At 37.9% G+C, this 23391-nt stretch overlaps 1 protein-coding gene across 1 annotated transcript in view; it reads right to left on the bottom strand.

The window, feature by feature from the left end:
* CCNY (cyclin Y) overlaps positions 1-23391 on the bottom strand; it is a 47114-nt gene that overhangs the window by 7804 nt on the left and 15919 nt on the right. The window contains exons 3-7 of the mRNA XM_008940511.1: positions 23019-23119; positions 19637-19672; positions 15865-15922; positions 15645-15764; positions 2935-3101 (exon numbers count right to left, since the gene is read on the bottom strand). Of these exons, the coding sequence (XP_008938759.1) occupies positions 2935-3101; positions 15645-15764; positions 15865-15922; positions 19637-19672; positions 23019-23119 (482 nt within the window). The remainder of the gene's footprint in view (positions 1-2934; positions 3102-15644; positions 15765-15864; positions 15923-19636; positions 19673-23018; positions 23120-23391) is intronic.

Here is a 23391-nt window from a genome sequence, read left to right as displayed (position 1 = left end):
TTTTTTATTTTAACTAATGTAATTTAACTAACCACCATATCTTTTTTCCCCCATAAATCTACATTAGACTGCTTCAGCATGTGCTTTCCTGTGGCCAATCCTGAAATTCACACAGAAATTCAAGGTAATGCTACACACATGACTACAGATACATACTGAATACCTACAGATATGCTGAAAGGTCTGCTTGATGTTTTGGAAGATACACTTATGCTGAATGATTCACAGCTGCTGAAGAATCTGATTCAGAGTTTTTCTGCCTTATTAATACAAACAATAAAAGCCCCTATTGCATAGAGCTAGACACTTCAAAATCATACTACTGTACTGTGCCAAATACCTGAACAATTAAGAAGCAAAAAATAATAATCCACCAAACCAGGGATAAGAGGGGGAAAAAAAATAAACTGAAATAATGGTAGCAGAAATATAATCATCAGATCAACAAGCACCAAACTCTTTGCTGAAAGATTGACAAGGAGCCCCAAAGACTAAGCCCATGAGCCAGATCACCAAGAACCATGTAGAGAACACAGGCTGCCCACAGGCCTCTGGTTTTGCAGACTGTGAGAATCGTAAAATCTTCAAGAAAAGGTTAAGAAGCTAAAAACCTGGGGGGACAAGGACTCATCACAGGGAATGTGTAGTGCAGAACCAAGGCCAATGTTCTCACAGCAGCACATGTCTGCCATATGAGTAATGGTGTTACATAGCTCAGGTGCAAATTCTAACAGAAGCACCATCACATTTGTTTGTCAAAAACAATACATTCTCTTTTTTTGTTGTTTCCTTTTACACTGTCACAGTATGCCTCACCACTTGCCTGCAAAAAAAGCCCTAAGAACCAGCAATTTCAAAACTTATATTTATAACCATTCCCGATTAATACTGTCATATGGCACAGTCAAGCCTGTCAGTCTGCTTCAAGCTTTTCAAGCACTCTACTTCAGTACATGTCTCAGCTTCAAGAATACTTTAAAAGCTCCCACATTTGCCTTGTAGAAGGACTGAATGGACGGAGGCCCTTACTGCCACTGAATAGCTGAAAGAATGAGAAAAGGATCAAGGGAAAAGTAGCTCAGCAAAATCATTCAAGGAACACTCAAAGCAGTCATGGACACATTATCAAATTGTTCTGCATGGAATAATGTTGCACACAGAAATGTGAAGGGCCTGATTTTAGCTTCTCGTTGCTGCTACACCCTGTTTTATTTTGGAAATCTCATTCTGTCTAGGTTATGTCAGAAAAGAAGTATCATCAACCACCCTGAAAGTAGCTTTCATATTTTAAAACTGATACTGAAAAGGCATTATGTGGTATTTCCCACCTCTATTTTGAAATGAGAGTTTTCCCCAAAACTACTGCAAGTACCTACTGCAATGCAAGCTCTACGTCTATCCCTTTGACCCAGGGGGAAAAAAAAAAATCTCATCACAAATTGCTTGTTAATACAAGATTTGGAGATAACTTTTCTAATACTTGAGCAATGACAACTACTCACAATTTTTAAGTCGTATCTGGCAGTGTATGAGCATGCTTAATTTAAAGCAATCAGCTGACTCAGAACATTTAACAGACAGTTTTTAGACCAGCTATAAATCTGACTAACAACAAACTGATACAAAACTAAATTAGGGCTGCTTTACCAAAACACTTGGCCTTTCACTGCTTTGAGACTGCAAACTGAGATTCAAAAAGCATTCTGTCTATATAAATATTTCATCTCATCTACTTCCCTCCTTCCTTCTTTCTTCCTCTCCCAAAGTACTCATCCACAACAAACTCCAGTGTTTGTGAACCTGACTTAAGTGAGCTAAAGCAGAAATCAGTCCATATACTTCTGATTACAAATACTTAGCTCTGATTAAAATAGCTCTGAAACACACAGATACTGTACTAACACATTTTTTTAATAGTTGGTCATTAGTTCCTATAAAAAAAAAAAGGTGTGCACTAGTAGGCTGTAAACTTCACCCTCTGAATGCATGAGCCATAGTGGCCTGTTGAGGCACCTGGAGCCCCAGCCTCATCCCAGCACCAATTCCAGCTGCAGCCCTTCCAGTGCCACTCTTGCACAAGTGCCAGCTCAGGTAAGGGCAGCCTTACCTGAAAAAGTGTGCCCTTATGGCATGTGGTATGTGACTCAGCCCGGAACATAAAGATGATATAAACTACAGGTGCTTCAGCCAATATATCTAACGCCTGCTAGCCAACCAAACAAAAAAGCACTAGCTTATTTAGTGAAATGAGCATTGATTTTGGTATTTGTAAACATTAAGATCTTAATTGTGTTTATTCTTATAACAATTCTTTTTATTACTGTTGGAATATACTCTAAATATGCTTTGGGAGTATCAAATGCCTACAATAGGCACTTCTTAAGAATCCCTCTAAAAAAAAAAAAAAAAAAGGAAAATGGAAATTCTCTTTGCAAGTTAAAATACTAGATTTTTAACATCTTGGAAATTAACTCTGCAGGGTACAAGGTGGAAAAAAAACCACCCCAAACCCAAAAGCACTAATTTTGAATAATGGCAATAAATAAGTGGGTGATCATCTAAAGATCATCAGGTTCACAAGTTTGTTTTTTTTTTCTGCCTTACATGTTGCTCTACTGTATGTATGAAGAACTAGCAGGACAGTAAATCTTGCTGTAGTGAATATACAGGATGTGGTTGGTTTTGGGTTTTTTTGGTATGTTTTCATCACTGTGCAAGAATATCCACTGGTAAAATACACTTCAACCAGAAAACAAAAATAATCCACGTCTTCTATGTAAGCAACTGTCAAGTAGACCTCATGCCATCTATCAGCATCCACCATATTTAGATACAGTGCAGATACACAAAGTTTAAATATGGGAGAGCTTCCCATCCCCTTTCATGTGCACAGACCTTGGCATTTGTTGACAAAGATAAACATACTGCACTCACATGTCTTCAACTGTGATATCTTTCAGGATCTGGCAGTAATCCACGTTCCACACTGCCTGGTCGTCCCAAACTTTGGATGCCAGTAGAATTGCACCCAGTACAATTCGCTTCCAGTTTGCTGGACAAATATCTATCTCTGCATAAGTTAAAAGTCTTTCAAGATACACCTGTGGAAACACATTAAAATCAAGACAATGTATTTTGCTATCAAATAGAAATGAAAATTAAAACTGTTCTCATAAACCCATTCCAGCAACTATTCTTAGATAAAGTTTAAAGGTTTAAATACAAACATTTATGCCAAGCTCAAGACTGGGTGTGATAAATTCATATTTTAGCTGGCCTTTGCCTTCTGATCATATTACCAGAAAAAACTTATTTTTCTGTCTGTAACTGTTGGCAATATAGTAAAAGATTGGAAAGAATTCAAATGATGGCTTAAACATGTTATTAAAATAATAATGTCAACACATAAAATGCTAATGTCTAACAAGGAAGTCAACCAATAACAGTTACCAGCTATCAAAGAAACACCCATAGTTGTAATTTATGGGCAATCAGTCGCACTGATTGTCCAATTCACAACAAAACAAAAGCTTCTGCAATTCACAACACTTAAACAGTTTATACACCAGCTGAGAAGGCATGTAATAAATCTGCAGTTTGACTAAGTTAATGTTCATTAGCATCTAATCAAATAACGCCTAAAGAATAGCTAGTATATACGAAATTCAGTGTAGGATACACACTGGTAAGGATTTGAGGGGAAGGAGAAAGGAAGAACATAGAGGGGAAAACTTTAAAACCTGGAACAGCTCATGTGATTTTCTATAAGGATGCACACTCACACAAGCAAATAGACGACCTCCAGTGATTTGTGCTTCTGGAAAAGTTTTGCTTTAGTAGAAAGTATTATGTACTTAAAAAATACTAATTCATATCTTTTGAAGCTCATCTATTTTCATGAGTCACCAATAAGACCAAGACCAATTACATTCTTAATATAGTTTTGTTCATGAATTTTCACAATTATATGTACAAGTAATGAAAGGCTGGCAACAAGATCATTAAAACCAATAGACAGCTGTTGTATTATTTAAAATTTTACAGAAAAAAATATTTTATGAAAAAAAATTTAAATATGTGAATACATGTACACAGATATTCAGCCCACAAAATTAACTTTTCATATGCTCTCGAGGACAAATTCCATACCAAGCAAGAAAATCATGGGAAAAACCACAAAACACAATATTAGACAACTTCTGTTCAAAGTGGCCACCACAAAGTGTTAAGTTCTTTGCCTCATTCTCTTACTGAAGGAAAATAAAACTCAAGTTATAGTGTCTGTAACATTCACTGATACAGTTACATTACAATGAATTCATGTGCAGAAAGAATAAAATTTTCTCTCCTCAGCAGACCACTTCTCTCCAGCAACAGATTTCTGAGTCCACTGCGTGGTTGTTTCAGACAGGTTTCACTGCACTCTTCTGGCAATAACTTAAGGAAAATCAGATGCAGCTACTTACTCAGTTAGTAAATTCTACTCTGATTCAGAAATAAATTTTTTTACTGCCTTCGCTTGCACCACGGAAGTGAACTTGTTCTGCAGTTTCATTTCTCACCCATAGAACCTCACCCATGCACCCCTGTGCACAAAGGAGCAGAACTTGAAACTGGAAGTGCTTCAACATGACAAACAGACACATTTACATAACCAACAAATAGTTCTGCTATGCTACTCTATAAAAATACAAGTTTGCATTTACTAAAGAAGAACCTATTCTTTGCATCTTTAATAAAATTTGTAATATCCGCTTCATTGCACTGTGATAAAAAGCAATTAGCCTGTTATTTAGGTCGCTGGTACTCTTAAAAGAGTCTACACTGACTGACAGAAACTTGCGGAAGATTTTATGAGATATTCTGATCAAAGTACAATATACATGCAAAATACTACCTGAAAGGCTGCATATTTTATAAAAACAGAACACTGCTTTGGATTCTGAAGGACAAGCATTTTCTTTAAAATTTTAACCACCTAAAGATATTCTTCTACAGATGCTTAAGGGAATTTACCTCTACTTTAACAAAAGTAGTACACGGCTACTAAGTGAAAATATTACTTTAAGAAATACACATTTAAAAATAATGTTGAAGTTTTTTATTTATCAATTTAAAACATCTTTTTTAAGAAGGGTTATGACCTATTTATAGATACTTACTAAACCCCACAAAATATTTAGAAAATTGTTATCCCAAATTTTGGGGATATCCGTACTTTCAAATAAATACTGGACTGACTTTAAACAAGTAACAACAAAAATTATAAAAGGAGCATATATACAAAGTGGTAGATGCATAGAAAACTTATTTGGAAATGCGTTGTCTCATTGATCCTACCAATGCCAAAATAGTTTCAATGAATTTTTGACATTATAGAATACTCGAAAACTCCGAATAGTTCCAGTATGCTGGACATTACAGACTGGTCAAATAAAAGGATAAGTCTCAGTAAAAGACCTCAGAATACTTACATCTGTGAGATCTCACAGATAAAATTGCTAATTTTTCAGGCTTTTTCTTAACAAATAAGAAACACAGGTAGTAAGATATCATAAAACTAAAGCTGAATTTTCAACAGGCCAGATGCTAGACTCCAGAATATATAATTTCTTCTTTAGCTATGATTTACCCCTGCCTGCCATTCTAAGGCTGAAGAAAACTGTAACTTTATTTTGTAATAATGTAAAATTAACTATTGTTCAAAAATTAATTTTTCCTCAAAAAGAAGGCAAAACACTATTTAAGTACAAAATTATAAAATTCCAAATTGTTTGTCAAGCACATTATTAAAAACAGAATTTTTAATCTCTGAAAAGACTTTGATGTATAAAATTTGGTATTGGGAGTTTTGCCTATGAAGGCTTTCCAGGTGATGTATGAGTCCAAAATAAACAGCACGGTTTAAATCCTTTGAGAAACTGAAATTAAGTCCCTAAAAATAAGCAAGTGGTCACTCCAAGGCAAGGTCTTGAGGCAGAAACTGAAAAAAGAGCATATAAGTGGGTGAGGTCAGAACAGTGGTGGAGAAGAAAAAGACTCACCACTTCTCAAGCAGTCCAATAATACTTATAAAATCACAGAAACATAAAGCACAGGAAAAAGGTCACGTGAATCTCAGCAGAGTTTGCATTACCAGACAGCCCTATTTAAGAGGCTGCCTCTCGCTTTCCAGGCAGCCTGAGTAAAAAAACACCTTGTACACAGTATTACACAAACTTGCTCAACTTCACATGAAAAACTGCTCCTTGAATTATGAACAAATAGCATTCCCTGCAACTGTCCCCGGGAAGCAGAAGACTTCATGAAAGCAATACACCATGCTAGTAGAGGGAGCTTCATAAGCAGAAAGTGTATAGAAGCCATAACATCATGCCACTTCATTTCCTTTACATCAGTGCTGAATTTGACCCCTTACTGTTAATGCGAACATCTTAAATTTCAACTTCCCATGTGCAGTTTTAATAAATTTTGTATGACCAGGCCACATATATAGATACAGAAAGCACAGAAAAATCACTAAATAGTGTCCTTTATTATGTGCAGCTCTGGCTTAGGAAGAGAGAGAAAAAAGAAAAAAAAAAAAAAAAAAAGAAAACCAAGTAAGGACTCTGTTGTGAGCTCAAATTCAAAGGCTTTTCAGACATAAGAACAGGTAAGAACCATGTTACAAGGCAAAACACAAATGAGAATAATTCATAACAGATGAACTTACACCTCAAGGAGATGAACTTAAACCTAAGTAAAAAGAGAGCATAAGCCTGCTACTATCTTCTCACCAGTGTACACTTGAGATATCAGCTTTAAAAATTTAATAGGAGCTTGATAAGACACTATTCTTATACTACCATCATTAGCATACTTAAGCACCTTCCAACAGTCTGTTGAAGGATATGAATAATCACTTGAATCCTTGGTGATAACTGAGGCTTAACTGCAGACATATGGTTCACTGGAGTGAGGCTCTGTATCATCTTCTGATGAAATGGAAGATGATAAATACCTTGCCAGGAGAAAGGTGCTTAGTGTGGCTTCTGGCTACTTCCTTGAAAATGCCTTAAAAGTGAGCATTTTGTTTTGTTCACTTGCTGCGGCCTCCCTGACTCAGTCTTGGGTTTTAAGTGTATGTGCTCAAGTAAGAGAAGACAGAAAAAGAACAAACCTTCTTGCAGCAAACATGCACAGGATTTTATCAAACTCCTCAGCTAATGTAGGAATTCACTGTAATCTGGTACTTGTTTCCCAAAGACATGCCTGTGCTGCCACATTAGTGTAGTTCTTCAACTTTTCAATGAAGCCCACTCAGCCCACAACCAGACTTTGTTCTAGCTCTCTCTAGTTCTAATACAGAGAGAAACAGGTGATTCCACAGATCGTGAAATTTAGGCAGAGGAAAGGCTGGTAACATACTTGAGCTCTCGCCCTGTTGCTGCAGAACATTCTCATAACAGCAGTATACACACAGCCATGCACAGTCTCCTACACAAAGGTAAGAAAGGTCATTATTCCTTACAAATGGAGTTCAACCATTGTTTTCACCTCAGAGCATTTCAACGTACTAGGCCCAGGCCATGGCAGCAGCCCCAGCACCAAGGTTTTAGCCTTGCTGGGGCATCACAGTGAAAAGGAGAGGCAGAGTCTGCCATGCGCTGAGCAGCCTGCACTCCTGAGCGGGGATGCTTCTGGCTGCTGCAAAGATGTGCTGAATCAGTACAGACTTTTGGAGGAGAGCCAGGTGGCTCTCGGCCCCTTTGAAGGAGGCTGGTGGGTGGTTAGTGACTATGCTACTTTTCCCAAACAAACTCATGGCTGGTGGGAGAACACCACCTGCTTTTGCTGGCAAGGGCAAGTGAGTCCTCCCACACGCAGGCAGGCATGCTTCATCTCACTAAAAAACAAAAATCATTGAAAATGTTGACCCAGTAATGGTAAATGTGACACATGGAAATGCCATTTGCATACAATTATATGTTGAATAGTGTCTTAAACACAGGAGTTATTTTCTTAAGTACGGGGTTTGTATCAGACTCGGGATTCTGTGTGTACTATGCAGCTCAGGGTATCTGTGTGTTGTAATGAATTTCTGTGGCCTGATTTTCAAAAGTGAAACACTTTCTAAATTTCCTTTAGGACTAGGTGCTGTAAATTCATATAATAAAGCTGAATTTTAAAAGCTCACTGTAGAATGTTGTAACTCACATTCCAGAATGCTGGAATAAATATAATTCTATGACGAAAGACCAAAAAATGCAGAAGAAACAATGTCAGAAACTTTTGGGTTTCTTTTCTTTTTTTTTTTTTTTAAACGTAAGTCTGAAAACCTCATCTTGCCTGGATTATTGTTGTTCCTTTACAGAACCAGAACTAATAGAAGATAAAATGAGCTTTTTGTGTCTAGAAGACTTAAAATAAATACTGTGATTTGCCTCCACCCACTTTTAACAGCTGTATACATGCTTAGGAATGGAACTAAAGCTTAAAACAAAATGAAGTTGTTATACCAGTGTTACTTTCCCTCCTTTCAATTCACCCTTTGCAGTGCCTCTTCTGAAAGCAAGCTTTTACACCAAAACTTTTGAGCACTTCTCTCCTAGACATTCAAAGGTCGAATCAAGAAAAACCAACAGATGGATTCAGCCTTAATTCAACACCTAGTTCTCCTCAAACACTTTGTTTCCAAGAACCATTTTCATCACACCTGTCATAACCCACTTAATTCTATGACTGTACTTTTAGAATTTTATTTTTTTTTTTTTTTTTTTTTTACAGAATGATAACAAAACTATTTAAATAAAACATGAAAGTTACTGACGTGACATTATCAGAAACTCTTCAGTGGTTCAGTCTAAGTGGCTTCCATTAAACAATGTATCATTCTGAATTTTTCCCGCTTGCAAAGAACAAGTATAACTCAGTTTTAACTCCAACACCACCAGAAGATACACTGCATGGAGTTAAGATTTAAGAAGAGTAGTGCTGGATTATTTTCCAACTCTTCCCACAGACTTGGACCAAGATTTTGCAGTGATTGACCTTTGCATTTGAAATATCAGAAAATTAGTATTTAATGGTAAGTGAAACCAACTGGGTGATTTGCCTTTGCTAAGAATTCATTTATCTGAATTAAAAAGAATTTAATTCTACTAATTAAATAAAATTACCACTCTGTTGGTACAGATAATCCCAAATTGGCTTCAAGTTCAATGAACTCCAGGGAGGTTCATTAGCTTAGATGCAGCACCACAGGAATGTAGTTATCCAAAGCCATTTCAGGTCCAGCAAAGGTACAGAACCAATATGTTTCAGCACATATCTTGAGCTCTTAAATCTGTCAGACCCAAAATGACTTCATGTTGACCTACTTTGGATGCCTCTGATCTTAACTCCCAGGCTTGCAATAGTATGGTAGAGAAGCATTTAGCCATCTATTATCACCACTAGTCCTGGAGGGCTTTTTTTAAACCAGACAGGGAACTGTAACATGGCACAAACTAACAGACTCAGCAACAGCCTTCAAGCTCCAGCAATGCTGCTCCAGCAGAGCCACTGCTGAGCCAGAACTAATACTCAGAGTGATTATTTGCAGTTGGGTGAGTCCATCCTGGACTTCCTGAGTGTCTGACAGTAATCACAGCATTCAATGCTGTCCCAGTTATCTAGGATGTCCTGCTCCCCGTGATCCTGGAGAGCAGAGAGTTGATTACGCAACATCCCAACATAAATCCATTTGAAGAAACTGAAACCTAAAGATAGCACTGAAGAGTTCAGTTTTAATTAGTGCAAAACAGCATCTCATTTTTTCCACCTCAGAGGACATCATAACATACTTTGTATATTATATAATACTCTCAAGTAGAAAGAAAATTTAAAATACTGGAAGTTTATTTCCTCTTTTTTTTTTTCCCCCTTCAGGATATATAACAAATAACTAAATATGAAAGTGTCAAATAATTTCATTTCAATATTTCATCATCCAAAGCAACACTCAAATTTTATTAAAATCCTAGTGTGTGATTCTTTCAGAAGTTTTATTTCTGTTGCTTCATTTTGAAGCTCTTCAGCATTAACCTCTTATATCCCACTGATACCTCTTATCACACTGGAGTTGCAGTCTAAGCACCCAAAATAGCATCATTCTTTTTTTTAGGTTTCCCTAAAACAATGGAGCAGGTTTTTCTATGGAGGTTATGAAATTTCCATCCTTGGAGAAATTCAGAACCCAGCTGGGCAGGCCCTCATCAGCCTGATCCAGCTGGTTGTGCTTTGAGCAGAGGCCAGACCAGGCATAAACTCCATAGGTCCCTTCCAACTTAGATTATTCCATGATTCCATGTGTCTGCAGCACTGGAGTTTCCTGTGGTGCAACATGGAGAGGTCAGAAGTTGTGCACTGCCTCCAAGAAGGCTGAGTGGGAGCAGGTTAACGAAATGGACAATCACCCAGGAATGTCACTCACATTACTGGGACAATTCTGAAATTTGAGGTGACAGCAAGAGCAAATCATTATCTTACCTCATGCCACTTCTATAGTCCTTTATGTCAAATTCTATCTCTATTTTGCCAGTAAAACTCTAGTGGCTTTAATTATTTCTCACTAGATTTACACTGACAGAAAGGAGAGGATGGGTTCGGTATTTTAAGTGCCATAATTGAGAATCTACAAATGAACATGTATTTTGAAAAACCACATTCCTCTCCCTCTCCCATTTAAACTCCATATGAACTCACCAGGTAATTAACATTATAAACTGCAGGAGCACAGAGTAACTAATGAAGACAACCACCTTCTCTCTTTAATGAGAAAACTTCAGTGTGTCAAAATACCTTGAAACTAAGAAGATATTTGTACGGAAAAAATTATAATTGGTAGTGGGTCCCACGTAGCCAAATTACGGCTCAAATCCAATCACTAAATTGCCATATGCTCTGTTCCAAGCAATCAGCCAGTTCCCCACCACAACTCTCCAGAAATAACTGTGCCTTGCAATGGCCCAGCTGGACATTTGAAATGTTCCACAAAGGTCTGGTGCCATCCATTTGGTGGAACAGGATATCATATCATCACAGTCCTTGCAAATTCACCGAATTCTTTATTTTTTGAGACCAAATGTTGAAAAAGAATAACAAATGCCATCACAAAATTCTGAGAATGTAAACAACTGCAAAGTACCATTGTCGATATTTATAGGAAGCACTAATGGAACTCAGAAAAGTCACACATCTCTAGGTTTTCCCCTTAATTTACCCATTTGAAGACAAAGATCTATAATACATATAAAATGCACTCAAACTATTAGGCAATATCTTCTTCCCAGTTTAAAACTGGGATCAGTTTTCACTCCTTGCCCACACAGAAGCCCTTAGAGATTCACCAGGAAACAGACACCCATTCTCTGACTGAATGTCCTATTTTCTCAGGGATTTACAAAAAATTCCTTCCCAAGCCCTAGATTGAATGTTCTCTTCTTGAGGTGTATATCCCAACAGGCCTCAAGCAAGGCTTGACTAACAGACATATAAATATTCAATGATAATAATTCAAGTGTTTTAAGTTAGACTATAGCTAAAAGATGAGAATAGCCCTAAAAGCAGGGACCAGAAAACGAGTCTTCTGTTCCTGCCAGTGCCTGGAGCACAGGTATGAAGCCCCTGTTCTTCTTCGCCTTTTTCAGAGGGTACCCTGACACATGGGCAGACACCAAGGGGCTTAGGATCCAGAGGTCAGCTGGAGAGACCTTCTCTCTGCACCTGGGAGACCTTTTTCAGATGTGGCAAGGTGAAGGGCTTCAGTCTGCTCCTGAAGAATACTTCAAACACAGAACAAAGGTGCACACCAACACACAACCATTCTCATGGGTTCCTTACATGAGGTGAAGCCCAGCTTAATCATTTTGCCTTGCTCATCCAACCACACTCACAGTCCTTTATGGTCACTGGATGGAGAGGAACAGTGTCAAATCAGGAAACAAACAATACTTTGCACTGGACTGAGGTCTTCAGCAGAACTGGAATTCTCCATTATTCCTCTATTTGCTGTCTAAGTATTGGTAGCTATAATGGGCCAGCTGAAAAGGACTTCTGCTGCAGAGCAAGTGGCTCTATGGACTCTAATCACTTTCTTTTGTGTTTTTGTTTTCTTTTAAACAAGCATCAGATTTTTGACACTTTAACTGAAAAATAGCATTTAAAAGCGAAAACAGCCCAGTGAAATCAATTAAATACTTTCCCCTCTTCTCCAAATACACAGAAAACAAAATTCTCCTCAAATACTCCAATTTTCACAACACAGTTCAACAATATTCTCTCTGTACCTAATTGCTGAAAACATGACCGAAGAGTACAATAAGAACTCAGGAACATTTGGCTGGATTAATTAAATCCTTGTTTTTCATAAGGAGAATTTACTCTGACGTACTTCAAATTTCAAATTTCCCAATATCAAATCCCCTCAGTCACAGTATGAACTCTGTGACATATTTCAAAAGCACATTCCTCTGAACTTCACAGAAATTCAGGTCATCTACTGTATGTATTTACATATCTCTGCTTCTGATCAGCCTAGAGTACACAGGCCTACTGTATTTGCCTATTTGCATAATTAGAAATGCAAAACATATCCTCTCTGAAACTACTACAGACACAGAAGTACATTAGGAGCCTCAGATTTGGACTTTTTGCAAATAACTCTGGAAGTCATGCCAAGGCAAAGCAGAAAACTTGGGCTATTCTCCTCTCCAGGCCTAGTTAATAAGATTGCTTTTACAGAACAAAAGAACAAAGCATAAATATTTAATTCTCATGACATACAAATGCTGTATTGTTTTCCTGTTGGTACGGACAACGCTCCTGTAGAAGGTTTTTATTTGCTATCCAATCAGTAGATTATCATAAGTACAATCTGCCACCTCTGCATTTGAGGAGATGGTGAAGACCAGACAGGCATTTGTGTTTTAGCAAGGGTGGGAATACTTTGGGTTGGTGGAAATGCATTATCTTTCTCACCAAGTCAGGTCACAGAGTATAGTTCAGCTGTTATTTGCAAGACTTCAAATCAGCAACATAATTCTTAAAAGTAATTTTATTCTTATGGTATTATTTTATAAATAAATAATGCGAATTAGTATTTAATTGTCTGAACCTGAGATTTTAATTGTTCACCTACCAGTATGGGAAATCTCTTGGCAGCTCTGGAGGCTGTGTGAAAATTAAATTTTTTGTTTAATTATAAATTGGTTCTGCTGTAATAGTGGAGGCTTTAATTGAAATATTTTAATTAAGTGTTCGAAGCAACACAATGCTGGGTTTTTGCTAGAGACTAGCTTATCTAAGTGTCACGAGTTTCACATTTACTCAGCTCCTGTGCTGAACATACACACTGCTACATAACCAACTGTAACTGCTGCTCCTGCCTTGGTAACGGCAAGCAAAAAGACAAGCAGCGAGTGCATCCAACTGCACACCTTAGACCATGTTAATAATCTGGGCAGTAAAACGAGGTGGTCAGGACTTTTTAAAAATAATGAAAGTGAGTGAAAGAAAGATAACAGTTGTAGCATCTTGTTCAAAATATATCTTCACAGATACATTTCCTCTCTTCTGGCAACCCTCCCAGGAGGAACAAGTGGCAGACAGGGATATCAGATTGCTCTCCAGTGGACAGCCAGGCTATAGCAGAACATATGCAGGGAATGCTGCTCCCTTCTTCTCCAGACCGGATATAAACACTGAAAGCACTTGGAGAGCTCATAAATAGCAATAACAACACTATTAAGATTTCAGGAGTGTGGGGAAGGGAGAAGGGTTGAATGCCTTTTAACAGATTAATCTCCACATTTGAACATTGCAGAAACAATATGATTGGTCTCTCGGGCCCCTCCTGATGACACTGACAGTAAAGAAATGGGATCTACAAGTACAGAGGAAATCCAGAACAACAGCAGCAGAATTTCATACTTGGAAAACAGTCTTTACCCAAAACCTCTGAAGCAGGACATCAGTATGTCCTGCCACCTCTGATGATCTAGCCACCAAGATCTGTATGGCTGCTTTGAGAACTAGGCTATAAAACAGTTTATCTGTTATCACTGTGTTGGGTAAAAAAACCCTAAGCCACCTAAGTTTTCAAGTGCTAATACATACGAAAACTGCCTCTGCAATATAACAAATCAACTAAAAATCATTTATACTTCATTGCAGATCACATCAACCAAGTTGTTTGCAAGGAAACCACATGAGAATCAAAAGAGGCAATGAAGAGTTAAAAAGGAAAGATACTGAAATATATGCCTAGGTTGACAAGATTTGTGGAGAACTTTCCATGCATTGCAATAGCAGGAAAATACTCAGTTAAAAAAAGCCCTCTTCCTTTCTACTAAATAGTGCCCTCTCTGATCAAATAGCCTAAGATTGAACAACAGATAGCTACAACAAGGTTCCACTGTATTTGACAGTGGATTAATTAAATTACAGAAGAACATACTGATTCACACAACATATCTTGCCTCCAGCAGAGAACACTTAGGAAGAAAAGAGAGGAGGACAAACACTTAGTGCAATTATGTAAAAGAGACAGACAAAATGTTATTTCATAGAACAAGTAATGTCTGGGTCAAGTAACTAGGTAGAGTAACACTTCAAAATGTAAGGGTGGAGAACCGCAGGGTGTTTCTTGCCCTATTTCTCTCATATTCTTGTTCTGTCATGGCTAGTACAATTCATTCTGACTGTCCAAAGGAGAAAAAGCTCGCCAAATAATTTTAGAAGCCAAGAGAGAGAGATTAACAGAGGAAATTTGTAGGTCTGTGCTTCAACATCCACCTTCTCCAATTTCCCCTTCTTCCATCTAAAATGTGTAACACAGCTGTTATGAAACCACATGTTGTAGTGGTAAAAAAACACTGTTCTTTTAAAATCTCTGAGTTGAGAACATGGCCAGAATCGTGCCTGAAAGCTGAAGAGGCTTGTCGGAGTTTGCGGGATAAAAATTTCAAGAAAATTAAGAAATTCTCAGCTGGTAGAGAGCACTTTAGCTTCTTTAATCCACATTGCTATGCTGATCCACACCAGCTGAAAATCTGAACCTTCTTTTGTACTGGACTATTTTTAAGTAGCTAAACTCCAGCCTTGAGAACAATTGTTTAACCCTGTGATACGGTCCTGAAAGACAAGTACAGTGCAAGTAAAAAGGAGCCATCACCAACATGCCCCAGTCACTCACAGAATCCTTCATGTGCCCATCAGTTCCTATTAGTGCTATCGCATTACCTACAGCTGTTCCTGAGTCTCTGCTGGAGCTACAAGATACAGAGCAACCCCCCCAAAACCAGCAGCCTTTTTGCTTTTAACATTCCCTCTTGCTCAGACCCCTTATGTGTTTTCTATTAGTCACCTTGGTGGCCTGTAACATAATCACTCCGTGAGGGCAAGATGTAACCCCGGCTTCTGTGTCACATGTGACCCAATCTCTTCTTCCATCACTTACTCTCCCCAAGAAAACATATCTTTTCCCATCAGGAGATTTCCTTGGACTCCATGTTGAGAAAAAATTCCCTGGCAGCACCTAGATCTATTAAATCATACAAACCCAAGCTTTGGGAACAAAACTGGGTCTGTCAGATGGCTGATGTCACCTCTCAGGCACTCACCAGGGTGACAATGGCACATTCAGCAGTCAGTTGAGCAGCACTGAACAGCGTCCGAACGAAGCGGTAAATCTGTTTCTGCTCTGGGTCGTGTTTGTCATAGTCTGGTGGCACTTCGGATTTCTAAGGAAGAAATACTTCCAAATAGGTGACTGAAACAAAATGAAGCAGACAGAAAGAAAGACAGTTCACATGAAAAGGAAGAAGAGGCAGATGAACTTACCGAAAGGGGATGAAGGTTTTCATCAAAAATATCTAAGAGCATTCTTCCGTCTGTGTCCCTAAAAAGTATTAAAACCAAAGCCGTGTTATTATCTGAACATGACAGCATGCAGCTCTCACAGGCACGTGTGTACTGCTAAAGCTCCAGTACTCCTCATGCTGCACGGTGCTCAGAAACGGTGCAGAAATGGCATTTTCAAGTAGAGGTGGGTCCTATTCTGACGTATGGCTCACATGTAATATGAAATCAATAGTACAAGGTACACTAAAATTTTCAGCTTTCAGTGCCTAAGGTACAGCTTTTGTGCACTCTCCTGTGAGGCTTTCATAGTACTGCTATAACTTACAATAAAATCAGCCCATCTTACTCTCCTTTTCTTAACTTCATCATGTTAATCCTTGCAGTCTCTTAATTCTTCCTCTTTTATTGTCAACTTCATGAATCTTTGCAAATATGCAATGCTTTTTACAGTTATCCTTTAGCTAATACAAACATACATTTTTAATTTATTTGGAAAATCCTATCCTACTATTGATTTCTGATATCAAACAGGAGTACATTTAAAAAAAAAAAAAAAAAATAATATTCCAGTTCACTGGTTTTAAGTTGATGCAATTTTGTAAGCCTAAGACTCAGTATGCAATGTAAAGACTTTTGCTGTGTGCAGTCTTGGCAGGAACACCAACAATCACAGAAACGAGTGGTGTAGCAGTACCAGTTAGAACTGGTCACTTTCTGGAAAGATGCATCCATGTGACCTACTTATTACAATCCCATCTTTATTTATAGCATCCCTGGTACTCTGGTTATAGAGTTCTTAAGAAAGAAACCACTGAATGGGTTTTACATCTTTACTCAACAGCACGTGCCTCAGAGCATGCAAACCTGAGTTTTATAGTGAATTCTTGTCTACAAAATGTACTTAATAGCACCTAACATTTAAACCTCAATATCTGAAGATGACATTTTTTCTGCTATAAAGCCTGCTACAGCTGGAAAAACCATTTTTAAAAAAGTATCTAAATCAAAACAAACAAAAAAAAAACCCCACGTTGTTATAATTACTAGAAAATTCCTAATAAGCCAGGATTTTAGGCCAGACATTTTTTACACCCACATAAAAAGGCTGGTATCTTAATGTAGACGTAATCTCACTGGAAACACTGATGTACTACAGCAAACTGAATTTCCTATCTTATTTTTTCATGCTGTACCTGCTGCATGCTATGAAGGTACATATGATTGCCCTCAAAAAATCTATTACAGCAAGAAAAAAAAAAAAAAAAGAGGTTGATAGATTTTCATCTTCATTAGAACAAATTCACATTGCTTTATTTAAAAAATGAACCATCTACTAACTGATCTAAACATTTTTCATGTTTAGTTTGTTGGGATTTATTTTATATATTGATTCAGCAAGTTCACCAATACTCATGTATAGGTGTAGCCTTTTACCACTTGTCAAATAGCTAAGCACAGCAAAAGCTGCAGAAAGCAAATCAATGTAACAATGACAGGAGACATTGGGAAAAGAAGGAAGGACAACTGGAATGTTTCAATCAATTGAAATGCGGAAAACATGAAGGAATACTCTATTTCATGTATAGTTCCTAAAAAAAAAAAAAGGGATTGGTGAAAGTTTGGAATAATAGGAAGCAATCTGGTTTTAAGCCTACTATGCAGGAGAAAAGATCAACTGAACACTGTCTGAAAAGGATTATCCTCTGGCAAAGCAGGTGCTTGATTCATTTGCTGTCAAAATCAACCTTGAGTCTATATAACAGTTACAGTGGCTTCTTACTCGTCAACCCCTATAATGAACCAAAATCTACCATGTATGCCAACAACTCCCTTTTTGCCTATAATGGCAGGAAGCAGAACATGTTTTGCTGTTGCTGTTTCAGCAGCAAGTTGTTATCACATTGTCCCTCTGTTCCCAAGTCAGAGACAACCAAAGACAGGACGTGTATTTCAGAGTCACTAACCGACCCCCACGAGCCTGCTCCAGTATCACCAGCAAGACCATCCATCCTGAGCACAGCAGAGGGCACATTTACACCACACCTTCCACCACAGGCAGCTCCAGGAGGGAGAAGCAGTAACCCGTTCTTCCTGAGTAAATCACCCCTCCATTCCAAAAGCAAAAGGACTGACAGCAAGTTTCCCAAGAAGATAACATTCAGAATGCATCTGCTTTCAAGACACTGACATAGGACTCTATCTTGTAAAGGTTTAGCGTCTCTGATTACTAGTTGTAGGTCAAAATTACATCAAGTTCTGCAAGATGGGCATATATTTACTGCAGACAGAAATCATCTCCATGGCAATTGGCACCAAGCAAGTCTGCTGTACTTTGGATCTGGATTCCTCCTGCTTGACTGTGAGCTCTTACGGAAGTTCCTCACCCTTCATTGTCCCTGATGTGCCCCATTATCCTGAGCCTTTTACTTGGCTGGCACGATACTTAACATGAGTCAAGAGCACTTAAGAATAACTTTATTTCCACAAAATTTTAGAGTCTGAATATCTTTGAGATCTCTATTATTTAGTCAAGCATAGTAAAAATTGACTAGTTAGCAAAACTAAGCTAGGGACAATGGAGGAAAGAGGAAAAATGGAACCATAGATGGATTAACAAGTGGAATCCACGCATGATCAGTAATGCCTCACATCCTGGGAAATGAGATTAAAAAGTCTGCAAAAAGATTTCACTTCAACTTTTGCTTTACATATTGTCATGTTTCAGTCCAAGGCCCACTGATACCTTGGAAAAGTCCTTGAAGAGCTTTCAACAGGGATCAAGCTGTAAGACTTTCTGCCCTTGTGCACTTCTAAAGGTTTCTCTTTAGATGTCAGCCTTGTTTCAAGAAGCATAATTGGTTCCAGTGACCTGAAACATGGTCCCAAATGACGTACTAGCTTAACTTTAAACTTATGAGTAATTCCTTTTGTTCTAGTTGGATGTCTTGGAGTCCAGAAGAAAAAACATGTAACTGGCTTGTTAGATCAAGATCTAAGCCAAGTTCTCTGAAAAGATACATTGAAAAGCCACGGACACAAAAGTCACTTAAAGTATTTGTACTATCTCTACTACAAATGGAAATATTATTTTATGATAGGATGATATTTTATATATCACGAGGACAGAGATTTAAGATACAGAAGCTCCATTCAACATGAAGAAAGCTAATGTATGCGCCAAGTTACTTTTTAGAGAACCTGTTTTCTACTCTATTTCAATCCACTTAACCGAGTAGAGATCTAAAACATACTATACCAGAAGAGATAAGCCAGGACCTGCTCTTTTTCTGAAGCATCTTGAATTACATCTATTCACAATGTAACTATTACTGTATAATTATTGGCATTTATTTCAAAATCCATTAACTGAATTACACAGTTAACTCTATAAAGGTGTAGCTAAAAAATAAAACTGAAGTGCACTCAAGATTCTCTGTACGTAACTGCAACACATGCAACAATGCAGAAATTCCCAGTGCACATAAAAGCAAACACTGAATCAAAGTTTTTAAATGCTGAGCTGTACTTCTAGATCTTTGTGGTATGTATTCCTACCATTGTTATTTTTATAAGCAAAATAATAGATATAAAAATACAAGAGAATATATTTTCTCATTTCTAGCATGGGAAGTAAGAAAACTACTACCAAATAAACATCCTGAAAGAAACAGAGCATGGATTTTTAGGGTTTGGGCAGTTCATCTGTTTTAATTAAAGATATCTTCAGTACAAGCTTCCATTATTCACATACCTGTTTTTGATGTGGTAATATATTGCAAGAGCTACACTGTAAAAAGAAACACAGAGTTAACATGTGAGGACAGTCAAATGATAGCATTTGTCATATTAACATGCAAATTTAAAATCTAGCATAATGTATAGCAAAAAGAATGCTCAACAGCCTGTTTTCTTCACTGTTAGATACCTGGAAAACAGCTGTCAACAGATAACTTTATAATATTTATAAATAATATTGCATTTACAATAAGGAGGCACTCTCCAAGTGCCTCATTCTCACTAGTAATGAAATACCTTCCAAAAACACTCCTACTTCAAATACCAAGTTACACATACCTTTTATTTAGCGCCCTACTTCGCTCAAGTCAAACTCCTACTGACTTCCAAGGTTTAACACAAAGCATCACAGGCATTGAACATTCTCCTTTATTGTTTGCTAATGCTGCCAAGCTAACATGAAATGTTTTAATCACCATTGGCTTATGATTTTATATTTAAATCCATTAACTTTTGGCTGTCTTTCTATGTAGTTACTCACGTACCAGACTCGAATACCAGGCTCCTACAGTTTTATGGCCTCGAGTTACTTATTTTAACTCAGGAAAGGCAACTCCCTGAATAACTGACTGCAGTATGCATTTCCCATGTTCTCAACCAGAGACCAAAGTACCCCTGTTTACATTCTGCACAAAGACAGAAAGTACCCTTATACTCGCAGAGAGCTCAGGTTTTAATTACAGATACAACTAACTGGTCTCGTTCACATTTGAGACTGAAAAAAAGTAAGACATGGCTTCTCATGGTTATTCTCCAGTTTCCAACTCACAATTCCAGCTTTATCGAAGGAGAGTTTTATGGAAGGATAAATCAGCATTGGCACCCTCTCTACTTGTTCCAGTAGCATAAAATCCAGCCAAAGCTAAAGGGGAAGGAGGAGGGAGTTCACTGATTCTATTTGTTAACAATTTGTCTTGCCAGTGATTCACCGCATGATGCTTGTGTCTCACACTGATGCAAAATTCCCCTTCTTTTCTTTTCCATAAAAGGCCTTTTAAAAGAATCAAGAGGTTGCTCTGTAATTTTATTCCAGAAATTTTAGATGAAAACTGACATACTGCATTGTAGGAAAACACTATGTTGAAGCTACTCCGTTAGTAGAATTTAAGATTATTTCAGGTTTGGTTGGGGTTTTTTTTTTGTTTGTTTGTGGTTTTGTTTATTTGTTTGTTTTTTAAACAGCTGTGTAGTAGAAAATATTTTTTCTTACTTGAAAGTAAATATATTTTACTAACTTTGTATAAGCACTATAGCTTTTACCTGACTGCATTACATGTTTTTAGATCATAAATGTTTTTTAGACTAGATTTTGTATATAAATACATACTTAAGGGATTAAGAGATACTGTGTACCATGGATATTTAAGGGACATAGTCCTCACTGAACACAAGAAACACATTTATGTATGAATTTAGTTTGCTGAAAGCTATTCACAAAATGAATTAGTCCTAAAATTTAATTTTAAATTATGGCCTTAGGAACGCACTTGCATCTCCAGTTCATTTTATGAAAGCAGATGCAAGAATCTATGTGCACAGCTCCACTTGGTGCCCATATGGTTGCTTCTGTAACTAAACGTCAAATTAACTTTAGAAAATATTTACTATTTAGAAATCTGTATCAGAATCTGGTAGTCTTTCAGAGCTGTAAAAGATTAACACAGATCCAAGCTTCATTCTGCTTCTCGTAGACTGGTTCAGCTAGCACTCCAAGTGCAGGAAAGATGCTTATGGAGTTTTCCAGCACCCCACCCTAGTGACCGATGCTGTAGATCTCCAGTAGATGCACTAGTATTTTAAACACATCAGTGCATAACACGACTGAGAAGAAATAAATGCGCTGGCCAAAATACATCTCTCGGAGATATAGCTACATACGCTAGTCACTTATCTGCAGAGACTGACAGGATGGGGTGCAAGAAGGGAAGCTGCGCTACAAAAGCAGTAATCTTGCAATCTCCTCACCCTTTAATCTGTGCAGCCAGACATGAAAGAAGAGGAGGCCCTACATGCCAGAGTCCAGTTTCTTACCCCACATAACCCCTTTTCAAACTCTCTGACTCCTTGCAGGTTCCAACCCTTCCCACTCTGGCAGCTTGGCCCCAGTCCTGCACAACTCCCCTCACTCCTCCAGCCTGATGTGCACCCTCGCCCCTACAGCTCCGTCCCCTGCCATGCACCCCAGATGTCTCTCAAACATCACCACCTTGCTCCCCCCAGGCTGCCTCCTCTTTCACAAGGCTACTGCTGGCCACTGCGGTCTGCTGAGTATTCTTCTTGGCTGCTGCAGCCAACAGAACCCATCTCTTCCTTTCATGAGCAGATTCAGTTCTGATGCAAAAAGGGACTCAAAACCCACCCAAAAGGCTCTCTTATAGAAATCTGCATGCAAAGGATTTTAGAGCAGAAGAGTATGAGATTCCAGAAGGAAAATAAAAGGTGTCAATCTGACTGCAAATCTCTTCTCCACTCCCTTCTTTTTTCCTCAAAAAGAAAAATTAAGAACATGTTTTAATGGCACCAACTCCTTTGGACACCTTAGTGTGAATATGGTCGGCTCTCATAAGTACCTCTGTAGCACAGACTTTCGTCTTCATAGATTTTTGCATTTGAGTACACCAAGATAACCATCCTACAAATAACTCAAGAGAGTATCAATCATAGCAAACAAAGTACTTGAGCATTTGTTCTCTTACTTTTCCCCCTTGCGGTACAAAACATACAGAACAATACTCTATAAATATCAATTTAATTTCCCTCCAAATGTAAAGAGGTACCACTGAAACCTGAAATGACCAACTGAGACATCACCCAAGTTATGGTAAGCCCATGTGCACACCACATACAAAGCTCCCCACTGCTGTGTAATAAACTGCCAGTACTCTTATACTCAACAAGGATATGAATTTGGAGGCAATTGATTTCCATTTCAAACAGAAAACCAAAAGGAAAGCTTAGCAAATGAGCATGAACAGAAAAGGGCTCTTCATTTTTAGATAATTCCAAAATTCTGAATATATATGTTCTGAGTACTCATCCAAATCAAGAACCCTGTTGAACATTGAAGCACAAGGATTTCAGTTGCTAGAATTTGCGATACTTAATTTGTACTTTCTGTTGAGACACACAGTACTGGGAGGTTGATTCTGCACTGACCTAAACTAAGAGTAATACCCTTTGTTCATCCTATTCACTGCCTCTGGAGCATGATTGGATTAAGCAACTTTACTACTTAAACCCTAGAACTTTTGAAGCTTGGTTATTAATGGTTCAGAAATATGTATACCTAAATACACATCTATAATGTAGGTAGAAAAAAAAAAATTTATAAAACCCACCATTTGATAGTATACTTGAGGTTTGGTTGACTGACTGTGCTGTCATCCAGGAAAATAGTGGAGCAGGAACTGTATTTCCTTCGCAACTGCCCAGGAGGATGCTATGAAAAACATACAAAAGAACAATGGCAATTATGTAATACCAAAGCATTTTTCTGAGGAGCTGTAAGAATTTCTAAAAAATAACTGTCTCTGTCTCTCACAATGACGCACACAGTAATGTGATCATGTTTTGAAGCAGTTCAGAAAGTTCAGAAATAATTACCAGTGCAAAAGTCACAACAGTCTCTGCCTGAGCCTTGACTAGGGCTTTTATATCCCAGTCTCCCCTCCATCCCTGCTCCCCCAAGACCATGCAAAAACTTTTACGCAG

This window comes from Merops nubicus, unplaced genomic scaffold (assembly GCF_000691845.1).
Source record: "Merops nubicus isolate BGI_N331 unplaced genomic scaffold, ASM69184v1 scaffold7930, whole genome shotgun sequence".
NCBI classification, from domain to species: domain Eukaryota; kingdom Metazoa; phylum Chordata; class Aves; order Coraciiformes; family Meropidae; genus Merops; species Merops nubicus.
This window is presented reverse-complemented; position numbering and strand designations above follow the sequence as displayed.